At 40.1% G+C, this 19,298-nt stretch overlaps 1 protein-coding gene across 1 annotated transcript in view; it reads right to left on the reverse strand.

Moving 5' to 3' along the window:
- Positions 1-19,298, reverse strand: part of ANO4 (anoctamin 4) — a 514,881-nt gene that overhangs the window by 471,941 nt on the left and 23,642 nt on the right. Inside the window, exon 2 of the mRNA XM_037846690.1 lies at positions 17,376-17,459. Within this exon, the coding sequence (XP_037702618.1) occupies positions 17,376-17,459 (84 nt within the window). The remainder of the gene's footprint in view (positions 1-17,375; positions 17,460-19,298) is intronic.

The following is a 19,298-nucleotide window of genomic DNA, read 5'->3' on the forward strand; positions in this document are numbered from 1 at the left end:
AAGCAGAGTAACCCTTATGCACATACTAGGGTGTGTGCATGCCTGTACCAATCTATATGAAGGACTGAACCAGGACATTCATTAAGGGCCCATTCTCCTAGAAATTTCCCAGCATGTAGAAGTGGCCTGCAGGGCAGCTAATGTACTATAATAAAGCAATCAATGGGACAAGGGACTATTGGTTTTAGACCTACAATAAAGCACCCAGGACCAGGAAGAAAGACAATATCCTAGGAGAAAAAGGAAGATTCAGATCCATGTAAATAGGGGAATGTGCTGGTTTGTAGATATCATGTCTTTCAGAAAAAGCCATATTCTTTAATGCAATCTTGTATGGGCAGAGGTTGGAACCTTCTGATTGAGTGTTTCCATGGAGATGTGACCCACCCAACTATGAGTGACACCTCTTGGTTAGCGTGTGACCTCTGATTGGATGTTTCCATGGAGGTATGGCCCCACCCATTCAACATGGGCCTTGATTAGTTCACTAGAGTCTTGTAAAGGGGCTCACAAACAGAAGAACCTCAGAGCTGCAACTTAGAGAGACATTTTGAAGACAGTGGTTAAAAGCCAAGTTCTGCTACAGAGAGGCTAAGAGAGGACAAAATGCCCCAAGAGCAACATATTGAAGAATGCACAGGAGCTGAGAGAGAAGCTGGAACACAATCTGGGATCAGCAGATGCCAGCCACGTGCCTTCTGAGCTTACAAAGGTTTTCTGGATACCAATGGCCTTTCTCCAGTGAAGGTACCCTATTGTTGATGCCTTACATTAGACACCTTATGGCCTTAAGACTATAACTCTGTAACCAAATAAACCCCCATTTATAAAAGCCAATCAATTTCTGGTATTTTGCATAACAGCAACATTAGTAAACTGGAACAGGGAATCCCTAAGGCCATGTGTGCATGCCCAGGACAAGAGGCATGCTCAGATAAGACACAACACTTTGGCTCAGGCTGTTCTTTAAACCCATTGTTAGGATGACTAAGCTCTAAAGGACAGCAATTAAACAAGTCAATCTGCAAAGACTGGGAAGATGTTTTCATTAATTTTCTTTTTTGTTATTGCAGCTAGCTCCCAGCATTATAGGAAATCTCAATCATTACACTAGCTGAATACAATCTTAAGGATCAGATACCTCAGTGACTAAATTTCAGAGATAACACATTTAAAATATTAAAATATCCTGTGTGAAACAAAAGAATAAAGGCATGCAAAGCGACAAGGAAAAGCATTAGAAACCATTAAAAAAGGAAGACCAGATTTGAAAATACCAAACAAAGACTTTTTAAAAATTGTCTTAAATATGCTCAAAGAGCTAAACTAAAAAATAGAGAAAGAACTAAAGGAAATCTGGAAAACAACAGATGAACAAAAAGTGAATTTCAAAAAAAAGACAGAAATCATAAAAGTAACCGAACAGAAATACTGGAACACCACAATAATAAAAATAAAATATTATCTAGAGGGGTTCAAAAGCAATTGCAGTTGGTGGAAGCAAGAATCAGTGAACCTGATGATAAGGATTGAAATTATTCATTCTGAGGAGCAGAAAGAAAATAGAATGTAGAAAAGTGAACAGAGCCTAAAACAACTGTGGTATATCACCAAGCACACCAATATATGCATTATGGGAGTACCAGAAGGAGAAGAAACATAGAAAGGGGCATAAAGAATATTCAAAGAAATAATGGATGAAAATTTTCCACATTTAACCTGAGACATGAAGATGCACATCCAAGAAGCTCATCAAACTTCAAACAGGATAAATTCAGAGACCCACACTAAGACACATTATAATCAAACTGACTGTGCGGGTCTGAATGTATTATGTCCCTCAAATGCCATTATCTTTGATGTAATCTTGTGTGGGCAGACGTTATCAGTGTTGATTAGATGGTAATTCTTTGAGTGTTTCTTTGGAATGTGCCCCACCCAGCTGTGGGTGATGACTCTGATTGGATGATTTCCATGGAGGTGTTGCTCCACCCATTTGGGGTGGGTCTAAGTTGATCAGTGGAGCCATATAAATGAGCTGACCTAACAGAAGGAACTCAGTGCAGCTATGAGTGACATTTTGAGGAGGGGCTACAGCCCAGAGGGACACTTTGAAGAATGCACAGAAGCTGAGAGAGTAGCTGCAGGTGAGAGAGAGTTTGAAGACGGCTGTTGAAAGCAGACTCTTGCTCCAGAGAAGCTAAGAGAGGACAAACACCCCAAGAGCAACTAAGAGTGACATTTTTGAGGAACTGCAGCCTAGAGAGGAACGTCCTTGGAGAAAGACATTTTGAAACCAGCACTTTGGAGCAGACGCCAGCCACGTGCCTTCCCAGCTAACAGAGGTTTTCCAGACACCATTGGCCATCCTCCAGTGAAGGTACCCTTGGTTGATAGACATTTTATGGCCTTAAGACTGTAAGCATGTAACCAAATAAGCCCCTTTTTATAAAAGCCAATCCATTTCTGGTGTTTTGCATTCTGGCAGCATTAGCAAACTAGAACACTGACTAATGACAAAGAGAAAGAGGGAATCCTGAAAGCCACAAGAGAGAGGCAATCTGTCATGTACAAGGGAGCCTCAATAAGATTAAATGCCAATTTGTCATCAGAAACCATGGAGGCAAGGAGGCAGTGGAATAATACAAAGTGCTGAACCAGAAATACTGCCAACCAAGAATTCTATATCCAGCAAAACTTTCATTCAAAAATGAGGGAGAATTTAAGACATTTCCAGATAAACAAAAGTTGAGGGAGTTCGTTAGATGCTCAACATTGTTACTCATTACACAAATGCAAATCAAAACCACAATGAAATACCACCTCACAGGCAATAGAATGGCCATTCTTTAAAAAAAAAAAAAAAGGAAAGAAAGAAAGAAAAGAAAAACAGAAAACAAGGGCTGGTGAGGATGTAGGAAGATGTAGGAACCCTCACATATTGCTGGTGAGAATGAAAAATGGTGGAGTCACTACAGCAGTTCCTCAAAAAGTTAAATACAGTTACCAGATGACTTAAGATCTCACTTCTAGGTATGTACCCAAAAGAAATTGACAGCAGGGACTCAAACAGATATTTGGACACCAGTGTTCATGGCAACATTACTCACAACAGCCAACAGGTGGAAGCAACAAATAAATGGATAAACAAAACATGGTATATACATACAATGGGATATTATTCAATCATAAAAAAGGAATGAAGTTCTGTCACATACTGCAATATGGATGAACTTTGAAGACATCATGCTGAGTGAAATAAGCCAGACACAAAAGGATAGATACAGGAAATGATAAGAATATGCAAATTCATAGACGTTAATGCATAATATGTGCAGGATCTCTATTTGGGGTGATGGAAAAATTTTGGTAATGGATGATGGTGACAGTAGCACAATATTGTAAATATGATTAATGCCACTGAATTGTATGCTTGAAAGCGGCTGAGATGGGAAATTCTGTGTTGTATGTATGTTACCACAATTTACAAAATGAAAGAGACTAAAGAGACAATGACCTTAAATGCAATATACATGATCCTGGACTGGATCTAATAATAGAGGAGAAGATGCCCAAAAGGACATTTTTGGGACAACTGAAAATTAGAATATAGACTGTATGTTTAAATCAATGTTAAATTTCTTGAACTTGATAATTGTAGCTAATGTGGGTGCATAAGTGATCGGTACTTGGGAAATACACATGGAAGTATTGAGTGGTAAAGGAGCACCATGTATGCAACTTACTTTCAAATGTTTAGAAGACAGATGATAGATAGATAGATAGATAGATAGATAGATAGATAGATAGATAGATAGATAGGTAGAAGATAGGAGGGAGGAAGGGAATGAGGGATGGTGTACGTAAAATGTTTAAAGTTGGTAAATCTGGCTCTCCAGGTAGGGGGTATATTGAAGGTGTCTATTATTTTTGTATCATGTTTGCGACTTTCCTATAAGTTTGAAATTATTTCAAAATAAAAGTGTTAAAAAGAGATTCAAACCCAGGCTCCCTGAAGCCACCATGAGTGCTGTGAACCACTAAGTCACTGTGTTGCTAAGACAGAGGGAAGCACGAGGGAGTCTAGGAGCCAGAAACAGGACCTGTGCCCCCACAAATCACTCTTTAAGTTATTCATTCCTTTCTGAACAATTTTTCATAAAACAATCTCAATCGTGAGCAAGATCTTTGAGGAAAGGAAAACACTGGCCAAACTTGATGTCACACTGACTGGATTGTTTCCATTCTTCTTGGTGGGACACTTTCCTCAAACGTGTCCAAGTGGAAGGCGATGCATGTGATTGGGATCTGGGAGCTGCTGAAGGTAATCATTGGGGGCACAATTTCTCTATTGCATTTCAGAACTGCAGATGGTGCCAGATTCAGTGTAGAAGACTGAACTGAACAGAATGCTACTGACCCCAGAACTGAACCCAATTGTGTTTGCTGGGCTAAACCTCTGATGCAAACTTTTTTTATTTATGATCAATACTTTGAATCTCCCACAGCTCCTAAGAAAGCATGGAGCCATAGAAATGAAATCCAGAATGTCCCATTTAAATTGGTGCTCCTTTCTATTTTTACTAAAAATTTGAAAACTTATTGCCCAATGTTATTACTATTTACACCAGAGAATACTTCTACCAGAAAAATAGTTACAGATCCCTGTTTTCTCCTCTCATGTTGCTTGATTCAGAAATTTGCTTAAATCCTCTTTTCTTTTGATATTCCCAAGCCCCTCTGAAATTGCTAAACAGTGTGAAAGCATTATGTTTAATAATCCTTAAGGAACTCTGGACTCCCCTCAATTTCAGGTTTTACAATTTTGTTCATAAAATTATAGCTGGTTTATAATATATACTTAATTTTGAAAATATTGTTTAATATTAGTCAGTATGCCTTTTTTTTTTTTTTTTTTTTTTTGGCTTAGGGAATTACCAAATCATTTACTCCAGAAATGGAGTACATTAGCAAAAATTTTAATCCATGTTATTGATACAAATAAATTATTTAAGATCTGCATAATTATGATGAAATATAAATAAACCAACCTAAATTTAAAAGTGGCAATGAGGTCAAGTTATTCTGAGGGGAGCTACTATCCAAGGGAAGCGCTAGTGTCCAAGTGATGTCACAGTGGCAGCCTGTACAGATGCAGCCCATTCCCCCTGGTAGGAAGGGGGATGGGGGATGGGAGCAAAGGTCTCAGTTCCCTTTGAGTTGCCACCCATTGGATGCAAAATTATGAAGAGAGACATGGAAGGTACACCCAAAAGTATAGACTATCTTGAGAAAAGCTTATATTAATTAACTATAAGTTCTTGAGTCTTCCATACATGGGTAAAATGGGAGTTTAAAGCAGAAAATAAGGAGCTAACCAAGAGTTTTATGGATAAATAGAAAGATTTCAGTAGGAGTTGTTTTTCTGTTTCCTGGATTTTTTTTTTTTTTTTCTTCATCTCTGCTTTGGGCAGGACACGGGTCCCTATAGGAACTACATTAATAAGAAGTCCACAAGTTTGCTATTTTCCTAAATGGAATTCCCCCACAAATATACTTCTATGCAAGATGACTATTCTGTAAGAGAAGAACTGAAATAACCAAGTGCAGAAGGTGAAAGAAAACAAAAGGAGCTTTTAAAAAATCTCTGTCCTCCCTCTAGTACTCTGAGTCTAAAGATGTTAATTATTTTCTTCTCTAAATGCTGAAAAAGTGCTTTGTCCTGGACAGACTGTGGGCAATGGAGACAGCGACTGCCTTATGCAGAATCCATTCCTCCCACTTCCTCCCAGCAGTCACTATTTTGTTGGGGAATCTGTCTCAACCCCTGAAGCCAAGTGCCTCAGGGCAAGCTGACTTGTTCTCACCATCCTACCCCTCAAAGCCTGAGGCAGGGGTGGGTCTGATGGGTCCAAAGATAATCCCATCTCCCTTGCAATGCTTGACTTGGGGGTGGTCATGTGACCCGGTTCTGGCAGATGAGATAGGAGCCTTCCACTTCAGGGTTTCAGGGGAAAGTTCCCCAGCTGCTCCAGTGAAACCTTGGCTCCTCTGATCACTGTTATTTCTGAGTACAATTCCTAGAACTACTGCCGCCATCTGGCTGCCACCACGAGGATGAGGAGATATTCACAGAGGAAGCAGGGAAGAGAGGGCTTTCATAACGCTGAGGAGCTTAATCAACCCATGCCAGGTACATGCCTGCCTCTGGACTTCCTGTTATGTGAAATAATAAATTTTCTTATTGGAAACCTAAATCAGGGAACTGAATCAATATTCAAGGGGCCTTTCAGTTTACTCCATCACCTTCTGAGAAGACTGAGTGCCTGTCACACCCACATGCCCTCCAGAGGCAACCACATAGGTCAGTGAGACCCTGATACAGTGGTCACAGCTGACCAGACCGGGGAAGGCCCCCAGTCCACAACCAGCAGCCTCCAAGATGGCATCACCCAAGAGTACTGTCCAGCAGGAGCCAGATTACCTGGGTTCAAACCCCAGCTCTTCTTACCCATGTATCCTTAGGCAACTTTTTAACCTCTCAAAAACTCAGTTTCCTCATTTGCAAAATGGGGGGAAATAACAGTATCTCATAGAAGTGTTGTGAAGGTTAAATGAGTAAATACAGATAAAAGTACTTTAAGCAGTGCTTGGCCCAGAGATATCTCCCAAACACTGTTAAATACTATATCATCCTCTCTCTATCCCTCCATTTTCACTTGCAAGTGTCTCAAAAGAGAACCTCTACTCACAGTCCGTTGCTCCTTATATAGAGCCCTGGAACCTGGCTCTCATCTCACTATCCACTGACATGGCTCTCGGAGATGTCGCCAAGGCTTACTTTTAGCTTTCACCATCCTCAGTCACCCCTTGTAGAAATTCTCTGAGTTTCCTAAGAAACATGCTCTCTTGGTTCCCCTACCACTGTCATTGTTTCTACTCTAATTATGTTTCCCCCAAAGCTTGGTCCTTGGCCCTCTACTAGCTCAAAGTACTAACACCCACTCTTATTATCTCATCCCTTTCCAAAGGGCCCACCATCCTTTCTGTGCAGAGAATGCCAAAATTTCATCCCCTGCCCAGCCTTACCACATCTGGAACATCCCGTTGGGCCTTACTTGGTGGAGGTCGCATAGGCACTTAAAACCCAGTACATGTACCCTCAGCCATCACCTCCTCTTCCTGACTTCTATATATCTAAAATGGCTCAGACTGCCTGTTATCCTGACTCAATCTTATCTTTCCCCATATCCAGTCAATGACCTAGTTCTTCTGGCTCTTTCATGCCTTTCCTTCCAAATCTGCCTCATTTTCTCATCCCTAGTTCAAATCCCATCCCTACTGACTATAGTCACAGTCAATAACTGTCATGACCCCAGACTCGACCACGTGAACCACGTGAATCCATCTTGTTCACCATCAGAATAACCTTCTTTCATCCATCCATATGTTCATCTTTTCTCTGTCCTACTCGAAAACACTAAGTACCTCTACCACTTAACAAACTCTCTAAGAATGGCATTTTAGGTTACAAAGTATTTTCAAACCAGGGCCTGTGAGCTCTCCACAAGAATTTTTAGTTTTTTTCCATTTAAAAGTAAATTTAAACATTTAAAAATTAAGATATGCACATTTTGGACTAAGTTCTACCACTCGATTTCAGTGGTTGGGTTTGCTTTTTTTGTCTCCATCAAGTTAGAACCAATTGGCACACTTAATGAGAAAAGGATAGAGATGGATATGTCCAAGACGTATTCATACCAAATGAAGATCCAATAACTTCAATCAGGGAGGCTTAACAGAGATTGCACAGCAGGTTGAAAAGAGAAAGGTGGTGGCAACACAGAGTCACCATAAAATACCTAATTGTAAAGCTGTACTGAATCCAAAAGAAACTACGCCACAGCAGTCAGTACCAAAGCAGTGATTGTGTTTCAGCAAAATAACATCAATCGGGGGCAAGATGGCAGACTGGTGAGCTGTATGTTTTAGTTACTCCTCCAGGAAAGTAGGTAAAAAGCCAGGAACTGCGTGGACTGGACACCACAGAGCAATCTGTCTTTGGGCATACTTCATACAACACTCATGAAAACGTGGAACTGCTGAGATCAGCGAAATCTGTAAGTTTTTGCGGCCAGGGGACCCGCGCCCCTCCCTGCCAGGCTCAGTCCCGGGGGAGGAGGGGCTGTCAGCTCCGGGAAGGAGAAGGGAGAACTGCAGTGGCTGCTCTTATCGGAAACTCATTCTACTGATTCAAACTCCAACCATAGATAGACTGAGACCAGACACCAGACACTCTGAGAGCAGCCAGCCCAGCAGAGAGGAGACAGGCATAGAAAAAAAACAACACGAAAAACTCCAAAATAAAAGCAGAGGATTTTTGGAGTTCTGGTGAACATAGAAAGGGGAAGGGCGGAGATCAGGCCTTGAGGCGCATATGCAAATCCCGAAGCAAGGCTGATCTCTCTGCCCTGTGCACCTTTCCTTAATGGCCCTGGTTGCTTTGTCTATTAGCATTTCAATAACCCATTAGATCTCTGAGGAGGGCCGTTTTTTTTTTTTAAATCCTTTTTGCTTTTTCTAAAACAATTACTCTAAGAAGCTCAATACAGAAAGCTTCAAAGAATTGAAATTTGGGCACCTCAAGTCAAGAGCAGAACTAAGAGAGCTCTGAGACAAAAGGCAATAATCCAGTGGCTGAGAAAATTCACTAAACAACACAACTTCCCAAGAAAAGGGGGGTGTCCGCTCACAGCCACCATCCTGGTGGACAGGAAACACTCCTGCCCATCGCCAGCCCCATAGCCCAGAGCTGCCCCAGACAACCCAGTGTGACGGAAGTGCTTCAAATAACAGGCACACACCACAAAACTGGGCGTGGACATTAGCCTTCCCTGCAACCTCAGCTGAATGTCCCAGAGCTGGGAAGGGGGAGCAGTGTGAATTAACAGAGCCCCACTCAGCCATCATTTGAGCAGACTGGGAGCCTCCCAACACAGCCCAGCAGCCCAGAACTGCCCTGGGGGGACGGCACTCACCTGTGACATAGCACAGTCATCCCTCAACAGAGGACCCGGGGTGCACAGCCTGGAAGAGGGGCCCACTTGCAAGTCTCAGGAGCCATACGCCAATACCAAAGACTTGTGGGTCAGTGGCAGAGACAAACTGTGGCAGGACTGAACTGAAGGATTAGACTATTGCAGTAGCTTTAAAACTCTAGGATCATCAGGGAGATTTGATTGTTAGGGCCACCCCCCCTCCCCGACTGCCCAGAAACACGCCCCACATACAGGGCAGGCAACACCAACTACACACGCAAGCTTGGTACACCAATTGGGCCCCACAAGACTCACTCCCCCACTCACCAAAAAGGCTAAGCAGGGGAGATCTGGCTTGTGGAGAACAGGTGGCTCGTGGACGCCACCTGCTGGTTAGTTAGAGAAAGTGTACTCCACGAAGCTGTAGATCTGATAAATTAGAGATAAGGACTTCAACTGGTCTACAAACCCTAAAAGAACCCTATCAAGTTCAGCAAATGCCACGAGGCCAAAAACAACAGAAAATTATAAAGCATATGAAAAAACCAGACGATATGGATAACCCAAGCCCAAGCACCCAAATCAAAAGACCAGAAGAGACACACCTAGAGCAGCTACTCAAAGAACTAAAGATGAACAATGAGACCATAGTACGGGATATGAAGGAAATCAAGAAGACCCTAGAAGAGCATAAAGAAGACATTGCAAGACTAAATAAAAAAATGGATGATCTTTTGGAAATTAAAGAAACTGTTGACCAAATTAAAAAGATTCTGGACACTCATAGTACAAGACTAGAGGAAGTTGAACAACGAATCAGTGACCTGGAAGATGACAGAATGGAAAATGAAAGCATAAAAGAAAGAATGGGGAAAAAAATTGAAAAACTCGAAATGGACCTCAGGGATATGATAGATAATATGAAACGTCCGAATATAAGACTCATTGGTGTCCCAGAAGGGGAAGAAAAGGGTAAAGGTCTAGGAAGAGTATTCAAAGAAATTGTTGGGGAAAACTTCCCAAATCTTCTAAACAACATAAATACACAAATCATAAATGCTCAGCGAACTCCAAATAGAATAAATCCAAAAAAACCCACTCCGAGACATATACTGATCACACTGTCAAACATAGAAGAGAAGGAGCAAGTTCTGAAAGCAGCAAGAGAAAAGCAATTCACCACATACAAAGGAAACAGCATAAGACTAAGTAGTGACTACTCAGCAGCCACCATGGAGGCGAGAAGGCAGTGGCACGATATATTTAAAATTCTGAGTGAGAGGAATTTCCAGCCAAGAATACTTTATCCAGCAAAGCTCTCCTTCAAATTTGAGGGAGAGCTTAAATTTTTCACAGACAAACAAATGCTGAGAGAATTTGCTAACAAGAGACCTGCCCTACTGGAGATACTAAAGGGAGCCCTACAGACAGAGAAACAAAGACAGGACAGAGAGACTTGGAGAAAGGTTCAGTACTAAAGAGATTCGGTATGGGTACAATAAAGGATATTAATAGAGAGAGGGAAAAATATGGCAAACATAATCCAAAGGATAAGATGGCCGATTCAAGAAATGCCTTCACGGTTTTAACGTTGAATGTAAATGGATTAAACTCCCCAATTAAAAGATATAGATTCGCAGAATGGATCAAAAAAAATGAACCATCAATATGTTGCATACAAGAGACTCATCTTAGACACAGGGACACAAAGAAACTGAAAGTGAAAGGATGGAAAAAAATATTTCATGCAAGCTACAGCCAAAAGAAAGCAGGTGTAGCAATATTAATCTCAGATAAAATAGACTTCAAATGCAGGGATGTTTTGAGAGACAAAGAAGGCCACTACATACTAATAAAAGGGGCAATTCAGCAAGAAGAAATAACAATCGTAAATGTCTATGCACCCAATCAAGGTGCCACAAAATACATGAGAGAAACATTGGCAAAACTAAAGGAAGCAATTGATGTTTCCACAATAATTGTGGGAGACTTCAACACATCACTCTCTCCTATAGATAGATCAACCAGACAGAAGACCAATAAGGAAATTGAAAACCTAAACAATCTGATAAATGAATTAGATTTAACAGACATCTACAGGACATTACATCCCAAATCACCAGGATACACATACTTTTCTAGTGCTCACGGAACTTTCTCCAGAATAGATCATATGCTGGGACATAAAACAAGCCTCAATAAATTTAAAAAGATTGAAATTATTCAAAGCACATTCTCTGACCACAATGGAATACAATTAGAAGTCAATAACCATCAGAGACTTAGAAAATTCACAAATACCTGGAGGTTAAACAACACACTCCTAAACAATCAGTGGGTTAAAGAAGAAATAGCAAGAGAAATTGCTAAATATATAGAGACGAATGAAAATGAGAACACAACATACCAAAACCTATGGGATGCAGCAAAAGCAGTGCTAAGGGGGAAATTTATAGCACTAAACGCATATATTAAAAAGGAAGAAAGAGCCAAAATCAAAGAACTAATGGATCAACTGAAGAAGCTAGAAAATGAACAGCAAACCAATCCTAAACCAAGTAGAAGAAAAGAAATAACAAGGATTAAAGCAGAAATAAATGACATAGAGAACAAAAAAACAATAGAAAGGATAAATATCACCAAAAGTTGGTTCTTTGAGAAGATCAACAAGATTGACAAGCCCCTAGCTAGACTGACAAAATCAAAAAGAGAGAAGACCCATATAAACAAAATAATGAATGAAAAAGGTGACATAACTGCAGATCCTGAAGAAATTAAAAAAATTATAAGAGGATATTATGAACAACTGTATGGCAACAAACTGGATAACGTAGAAGAAATGGACAATTTCCTGGAAACATATGAACAACCTAGACTGACCAGAGAAGAAATAGAAGACCTCAACCAACCCATCACAAACAAAGAGATCCAATCAGTCATCAAAAATCTTCCCACAAATAAATGCCCAGGGCCAGATGGCTTCACAGGGGAATTCTACCAAACTTTCCAGAAAGAACTGACACCAATCTTACTCAAACTCTTTCAAAACATTGAAAAAAATGGAACACTACCTAACTCATTTTATGAAGCTAACATCAATCTAATACCAAAACCAGGCAAAGATGCTACAAAAAAGGAAAACTACCGGCCAATCTCCCTAATGAATATACACGCAAAAATCCTCAACAAAATACTTGCAAATCGAATCCAAAGACACATTAAAAAAATCATACACCATGACCAAGTGGGGTTCATTCCAGGCATGCAAGGATGGTTCAACATAAGAAAAACAATCAATGTATTACAACACATTAAAAACTCGAAAGGGAAAAATCAATTGATCATCTCAATAGATGCTGAAAAAGCATTTGACAAAATCCAACATCCCTTTTTGATAAAAACACTTCAAAAGGTAGGAATTGAAGGAAACTTCCTCAACATGATAAAGAGCATATATGAAAAACCCACAGCCAGCATAGTACTCAATGGTGAGAGACTGAAAGCCTTCCCTCTAAGATCAGGAACAAGACAAGGATGCCCGCTGTCACCACTGTTATTCAACATTGTGCTGGAAGTGCTAGCCAGGGCAATCCGGCAAGACAAAGAAATAAAAGGCATCCAAATTGGAAAAGAAGAAGTAAAACTGTCATTGTTTGCAGATGATATGATCTTATATCTAGAAAACCCTGAGAAATCAACGATACACCTACTAGAGCTAATAAACAAATTTAGCAAAGTAGCGGGATACAAGATTAATGCACAAAAGTCAGTAATGTTTCTATATGCTAGAAATGAACAAACTGAAGAGACACTCAAGAAAAAGATACCATTTTCAATAGCAACTAAAAAAATCAAGTACCTAGGAATAAACTTAACCAAAGATGTAAAAGACCTATACAAAGAAAACTACATAACTCTACTAAAAGAAATAGAAGGGGACCTTAAAAGATGGAAAAATATTCCATGTTCATGGATAGGAAGGCTAAATGTCATTAAGATGTCAATTCTACCCAAACTCATCTATAGATTCAATGCAATCCCAATCAAAATTCCAACAACCTACTTTGCAGACTTGGAAAAGCTAGTTATCAAATTTATTTGGAAAGGGAAGATGCCTCGAATTGCTAAAGACACTCTAAAAAAGAAAAACGAAGTGGGAGGACTTACACTCCCTGACTTTGAAGCTTATTATAAAGCCACAGTTGCCAAAACAGCATGGTACTGGCACAAAGATAGACATATAGATCAATGGAATCGAATTGAGAATTCAGAGATAGACCCTCAGATCTATGGCCGACTGATCTTTGATAAGGCCCCCAAAGTCACCGAACTGAGCCATAATGGTCTTTTCAACAAATGGGGCTGGGAGAGTTGGATATCCATATCCAAAAGAATGAAAGAGGACCCCTACCTCACCCCCTACACAAAAATTAACTCAAAATGGACCAAAGATCTCAATAGAAAAGAAAGTACCATAAAACTCCTAGAAGATAATGTAGGAAAACATCTTCAAGACCTTGTATTAGGAGGCCACTTCCTAGACTTTACACCCAAAGCACAAGCAACAAAAGAGAAAATAGATAAATGGGAACTCCTCAAGCTTAGAAGTTTCTGCACCTCAAAGGAATTTCTCAAAAAGGTAAAGAGGCAGCCAACTCAATGGGAAAAAATTTTTGGAAACCATGTATCTGACAAAAGACTGATATCTTGCATATATAAAGAAATCCTACAACTCAATGACAATAGTACAGTCGGCCCAATTATAAAATGGGCCAAAGATATGAAAAGACAGTTCTCTGAAGAGGAAATACAAATGGCCAAGAAACACATGAAAAAATGTTCAGCTTCACTAGCTATTAGAGAGATGCAAATTAAGACCACAATGAGATACCATCTAACACCAGTTAGAATGGCTGCCATTAAACAAACAGGAAACTACAAATGCTGGAGGGGATGTGGAGAAATTGGAACTCTTATTCATTGTTGGTGGGACTGTATAATGGTTCAGCCACTCTGGAAGTCAGTCTGGCAGTTCCTTAGAAAACTAGATATAGAGCTACCATTCGATCCAGCGATTGCACTTCTCGGTATATACCCGGAAGATCGGAAAGCAGTGACACGAACAGATATCTGCACGCCAATGTTCATAGCAGCATTATTCACAATTGCCAAGAGATGGAAACAACCCAAATGTCCTTCAACAGATGAGTGGATAAATAAAATGTGGTATATACACACAATGGAATACTACGCGGCAGTAAGAAGGAACGATCTGGTGAAACATATGACAACATGGATGAACCTTGAAGACATAATGCTGAGCGAAATAAGCCAGGCACAAAAAGAGAAATATTATATGCTACCACTAATGTAAACTTTGAAAAATGTAAAACAAATGGTGTATAATGTAGAATGTAGGGGAAATAGCAGTAGAGAGCAATTAAGGAAGGGGGAACAATAATCCAAGAAGAACAGATAAGCTATTTAACGTTCTGGGGATGCCCAGAAATGACTATGGTCTGTTAATTTCTGATGGATGTAGTAGGAACAAGTTCACTGAAATGTTGCTATATTATGTAACTTTCTTGGGGTAAAGTAGGAACATGTTGGAAGTTAAGCAGTTATCTTAGGTTAGTTGTCTTTTTCTTACTCCCTTGCTATGGTCTCTTTGAAATGTTCTTTTATTGTATGTTTGTTTTCTTTTTAACTTTTTTTTTCATACAGTTGATTTGAAAAAAGAAGGGAAAGTTAAAAAAAAAAAAAAAAGAAAAAAGAAAAAAGACAAACAAGGAAAAAAAAAAAAAAAAAAGATGTAGTGCCCCCTTGAGGAGCCTGTGGAGAATGCAGGGGTATTCGCCTACCCCACCTCCATGGTTGCTAACATGACCACAGACATAGGGGACTGGTGGTTTGATGGGTTGAGCCCTCTACCATAAGTTTTACCCTTGGGAAGACGGTTGCTGCAAAGGAGAGGCTAGGCCTCCCTGTATTTGTGCCTAAGAGTCTCCTCCTGAATGCCTCTTTGTTGCTCAGATGTGGCCCTCTCTCTCTGGCTAAGCCAACTTGAAAGGTGAAATCACTGCCCTCCCCCCTACGTGGGATCAGACACCCAGGGAAGTGAATCTCCCTGGCAACGTGGAATATGACTCCCGGGGAGGAATGTAGACCCGGCATCGTGGGATGGAGAACATCTTCTTGACCAAAAGGGGGATGTGAAAGGAAATGAAATAAGCTTCAGTGGCAAAGAGATTCCAAAACGAGCCGAGAGATCACTCTGGTGGGCACTCTTACGCACACTTTAGACAACCTTTTTTAGGTTCTAAAGAATTGGGGTAGCTGGTGGTGGATACCTGAAACTATTAAACTACAACCCAGAACCCATGAATCTCGAAGACAGTTGTATAAAAATGTAGCTTATGAGGGGTGACAGTGGGATTGGGAATGCCATAAGGACCAAACTCCACTTTGTCTAGTTTATGGATGGATGTGTAGAAAAGTAGGGGAAGCAAACAAACAGACAAAGGTACCTAGTGTTCTTTTTTACTTCAATTGCTCTTTTTCACTCTAATTATTATTCTTGTTATTTTTGTGTGTGTGCTAATGAAGGTGTCAGGGATTGATTTAGGTGATGAATGTACAACTATGTAATGGTACTGTAAACAATCGAAAGTACAATTTGTTTTGTATGACTGCGTGGTATGTGAATATATCTCAATAAAATGATGATTAAAAAAAAAAAATAACATCAATCATATTAAATTCATGTGGTGAACTTATATATTTTTGTCTTATAGTTTTTTTAATTTTATTTTATTTTTATAAAGCTGTTTGGAATATAAGGTGTCTATACATAGTTTTATGTTTGAACATATTTAAATTGGAATATAAAGTGTCTATACACCGTTTTATGTTTGAACACATTTAAGTAACCTTATAATAAATATAATTTAAATCAATTTTAGGAGTACACAATTTTTTTTTTTTTATAGGGGTCCACATTACTGGAGTTTGAGAAAACTATGAGATAGAGTTTAAGAGAATGAGCTTTGGTGTCAACAGACCTGGATTAAAATCCTGGATACATCAACTTCCGACTTGGTGGCAGAGAACAAGTTTCCTCAGCTGTAAAATGGGACAATAACAGTACCTTCCTCATAGTGTTCTGATTAAACAAAATAAATTACGTAAAGCGCCAAGATCAACTGGCAGATAATAAATATAAAAAATAAATGGCAGATACAATTATCATTGTTACTATTATTTTTATCCCCTTCTTTCTAAGCCAGTGCCCAGAATTAGGGAATCAAGGAAATTTTGAAAGGAAGTAGAAGGGAGAGGAAGAATTCAGCAAATAGAAAAAAAATCAGGGTCACTCCCTTTTTTGACCAAAATAAAACAGATTTAAGTTTGAGTGGGAAGGGAACTGAGAGAACATTGGGTGAGCACATTACATTCTGCCATTTGCTACCATCTCTGCAGGGACCCTCACAGCCAGGAGGAGATGGATGGAGCATGACATGGCCCAAACTGAAAAACTGCAAATCTCTAAAGAGGCCACGTGCCATGACATAGAGATTTCATTTCTGAGAAGACAGGATAATGCGGCTGGCAAACACAGGATTTCTCAAAGCATGAATGCCTATTGTGGTGGCACAAGTATCAACTGCAGGAGATTAAAAAATGTAATAAGTAAGGTGGAAATTTACATAAAAAGAATGTTATTTCCATTAATCCTCTTTCAATCATTCCGATCATAATGAGGAGAAAGACTCACTTTGGTTTTTAACACCACTCGGACACTCGTTTAGCATGTCTGTTTTTTGTTTTTTGTTTTTTTGCCAAGAACGAGTAGACCTTTATCCAGAGCTTTCATGAGCAACAGCTTCTGGCTAGTGTTTAATAACACTGATTTCTTTTTATTGTACATATGTATGCATTACTTTATCCTTATGGCAAATAATCCACATTTTCTATTTGAGGTTGTGATATAAAATTTCTTTTTAAAAGTGATTAATATGTATCTTTTAAAAAGTCACTTTTAATATTATGTGCAGGTGGTGTGTGAATGAAGGAGGTAAAGCAAATGACCAAAAGTTGGGAAAGATGTGACTTTTTAATCTCTCTGGACCACATGGCCTCTGTCCAAGTCTATGCAAAACCAATAAGGTTCCACAAGAGGGCACCCCAGGAAGGCGAGTCCATAAGCAATCGATCTGATTCTGAAAACAGATGCTTAAGCACTTAAATTTTTCTACTCACCCCTTCCTTAACGCCTTTCACCATTCCACCTTTCCAGCCAAAAGTAATTTAAATGAGATGAAATGTCCCATTACTTACCAATGGTGATCTGGCTGACGCAACTATAGTAGCTGCCAGTCGTCGCGGAGGAAAAGTTGTAACTCCCACAGCTCACATCTTTGTCTGTTAAGAAAATAATAGAGGGGAAGGTTAATTACATCCTGGTAGATACCATGGACTACAGTGTATTAGATGACAGGTGGTAAATAAATCAGCTCTCTGTGTCTGTGACATAGGCAGTCTCGTTCATTCATCGACTCTTCATTGAGGGAATGCAAGGCGCCAGGCACTGGGATGGACCTTTAGGACATTTCAACAAACAACCCAGGAAGCCACACACAGGTGTTAGGTTTTTTGTCCGGGAAGAGAAGAGATCAAAGCTCGAGAAAGTTTTATTGTAGCCATGCACAGGTGGGCTGAAGCCTAAGAGTGGCAACAGCTGGGAACAAAGGTGGGCGTACAGTTTTATAGCTTTTTGGAGGGGCGTTGGGGGAATAATTGTTGGTGGGTAAGAGAAAAGTAAGAAGCTGAGTCAGGGGATTGGTTTTCTCAGGGTAGGATAAGGAGTTGACGTCAGGGGTGTTCAGGGTAAGATAAGGAGTTGACGTCAGGGAGGTTATTATGTTATGAAAAATTGTTTATGTTTTTGCTTAAACTGCTACATTAGCTAAGAGTGAGTTTTATGTAAACAGTCATGTCTGTTGTGGGAGAGCTTTTAAGGGTGTGTTGTGTATGTGTTGGGGTGGGGAGTTTTGCCTAACAACAGGCAATTCCAGTTCAGCGTCACCGTGATTATAATGGGGGAGTATAGGGTGCCGGAAGGGCAGGGCAGGGGCAGATGAGAGAACACCTGATCCAGACTAGAGGGTATCAGGTAAGGCTTCCTGGAGGAAGTGACATCTAAACTAAAACCTAAAAGTGGGGACTATCTGACCAGGGAAAAGGAGGAAGAACTGGGGTCAAAGATGCAGGCATAGGAGGTATGGTGTCTGAAGGCTTAGCAACCACAAATGGCCTACCACCTTAGCAGCTAAATGCAGTAAAAGGAGAATGGAGCAGTGGCTGGACCATGGAGGATCTTGTAAGCCACATTAACAAGTTTAGATTTTGTCAAGAGAGCAGCATCATGTTTTCATTTCAGAAAGATCACCTTGTGACAGTGTGGAGAACAAGACTGCTGCAGTAATCCTGGTGACACAGAACAGTGCCCAAACCATGGGAGTGGCAGCGGAAACAGGGATGTGGATTCAGTTCCCTTCAAGAATGAAAGTATAGCATGAAGCACTGAATTCCTAAGTATTGTGAACAAAAGCATGGTCTAGGCAGAGGAGGCAAAAGAAATCAAAACCCACATTTACATGGCATTTTAGCATTTTCACACACAGGGCCTCAGGCACAAGGTAGAATGGGACAGACAGCACTCCATGTCACTGATAGGAAGGCTGAGACCCCAGGCAGCTAAGTGCCTTGCCCAAGGTCACACTAATAGCATGTGGCAGGGCAGAACTCAAATGCAGATCAGAACTACTTCTGTTTATGTCACATGGCAGGGCATAAATAAAAGATTAGAATATATTAAAATAAACATATGTTGTCTGATATAAAAACTACAGGTTAGAGACAAAGAGCTATTATAGCAATAGTTGCAAAACTGCCCTAAAGGAAATGTTACGTGAAACTAGAAAAACTTGGGAACTCTGATATATATGCTGATTTATAGGGAAGGAAATAATTATTAAGTATTAGTCAAATGCATCCAAACAGAATGTTCTTAGGAGGAAAATCGGTGGCAGGTACCTGAACAGGGAAGTCAGAAAACGGGTGTCGTCTGCCAGGGGTGGTCCCTAGGTGCCCTTGGTTTGAAAGTAGTTGAAAGTATAGACAAAAGCAGGTGGTGAGTCAGAAAACTGGAGGTGGCCCTCAGAGGCCACAGCAAGGCCACTGTAGTTTCACAAACAGGGA

This window comes from Choloepus didactylus, chromosome 8, assembly GCF_015220235.1.
Source record: "Choloepus didactylus isolate mChoDid1 chromosome 8, mChoDid1.pri, whole genome shotgun sequence".
In the NCBI taxonomy this organism is placed as follows: domain Eukaryota; kingdom Metazoa; phylum Chordata; class Mammalia; order Pilosa; family Megalonychidae; genus Choloepus; species Choloepus didactylus.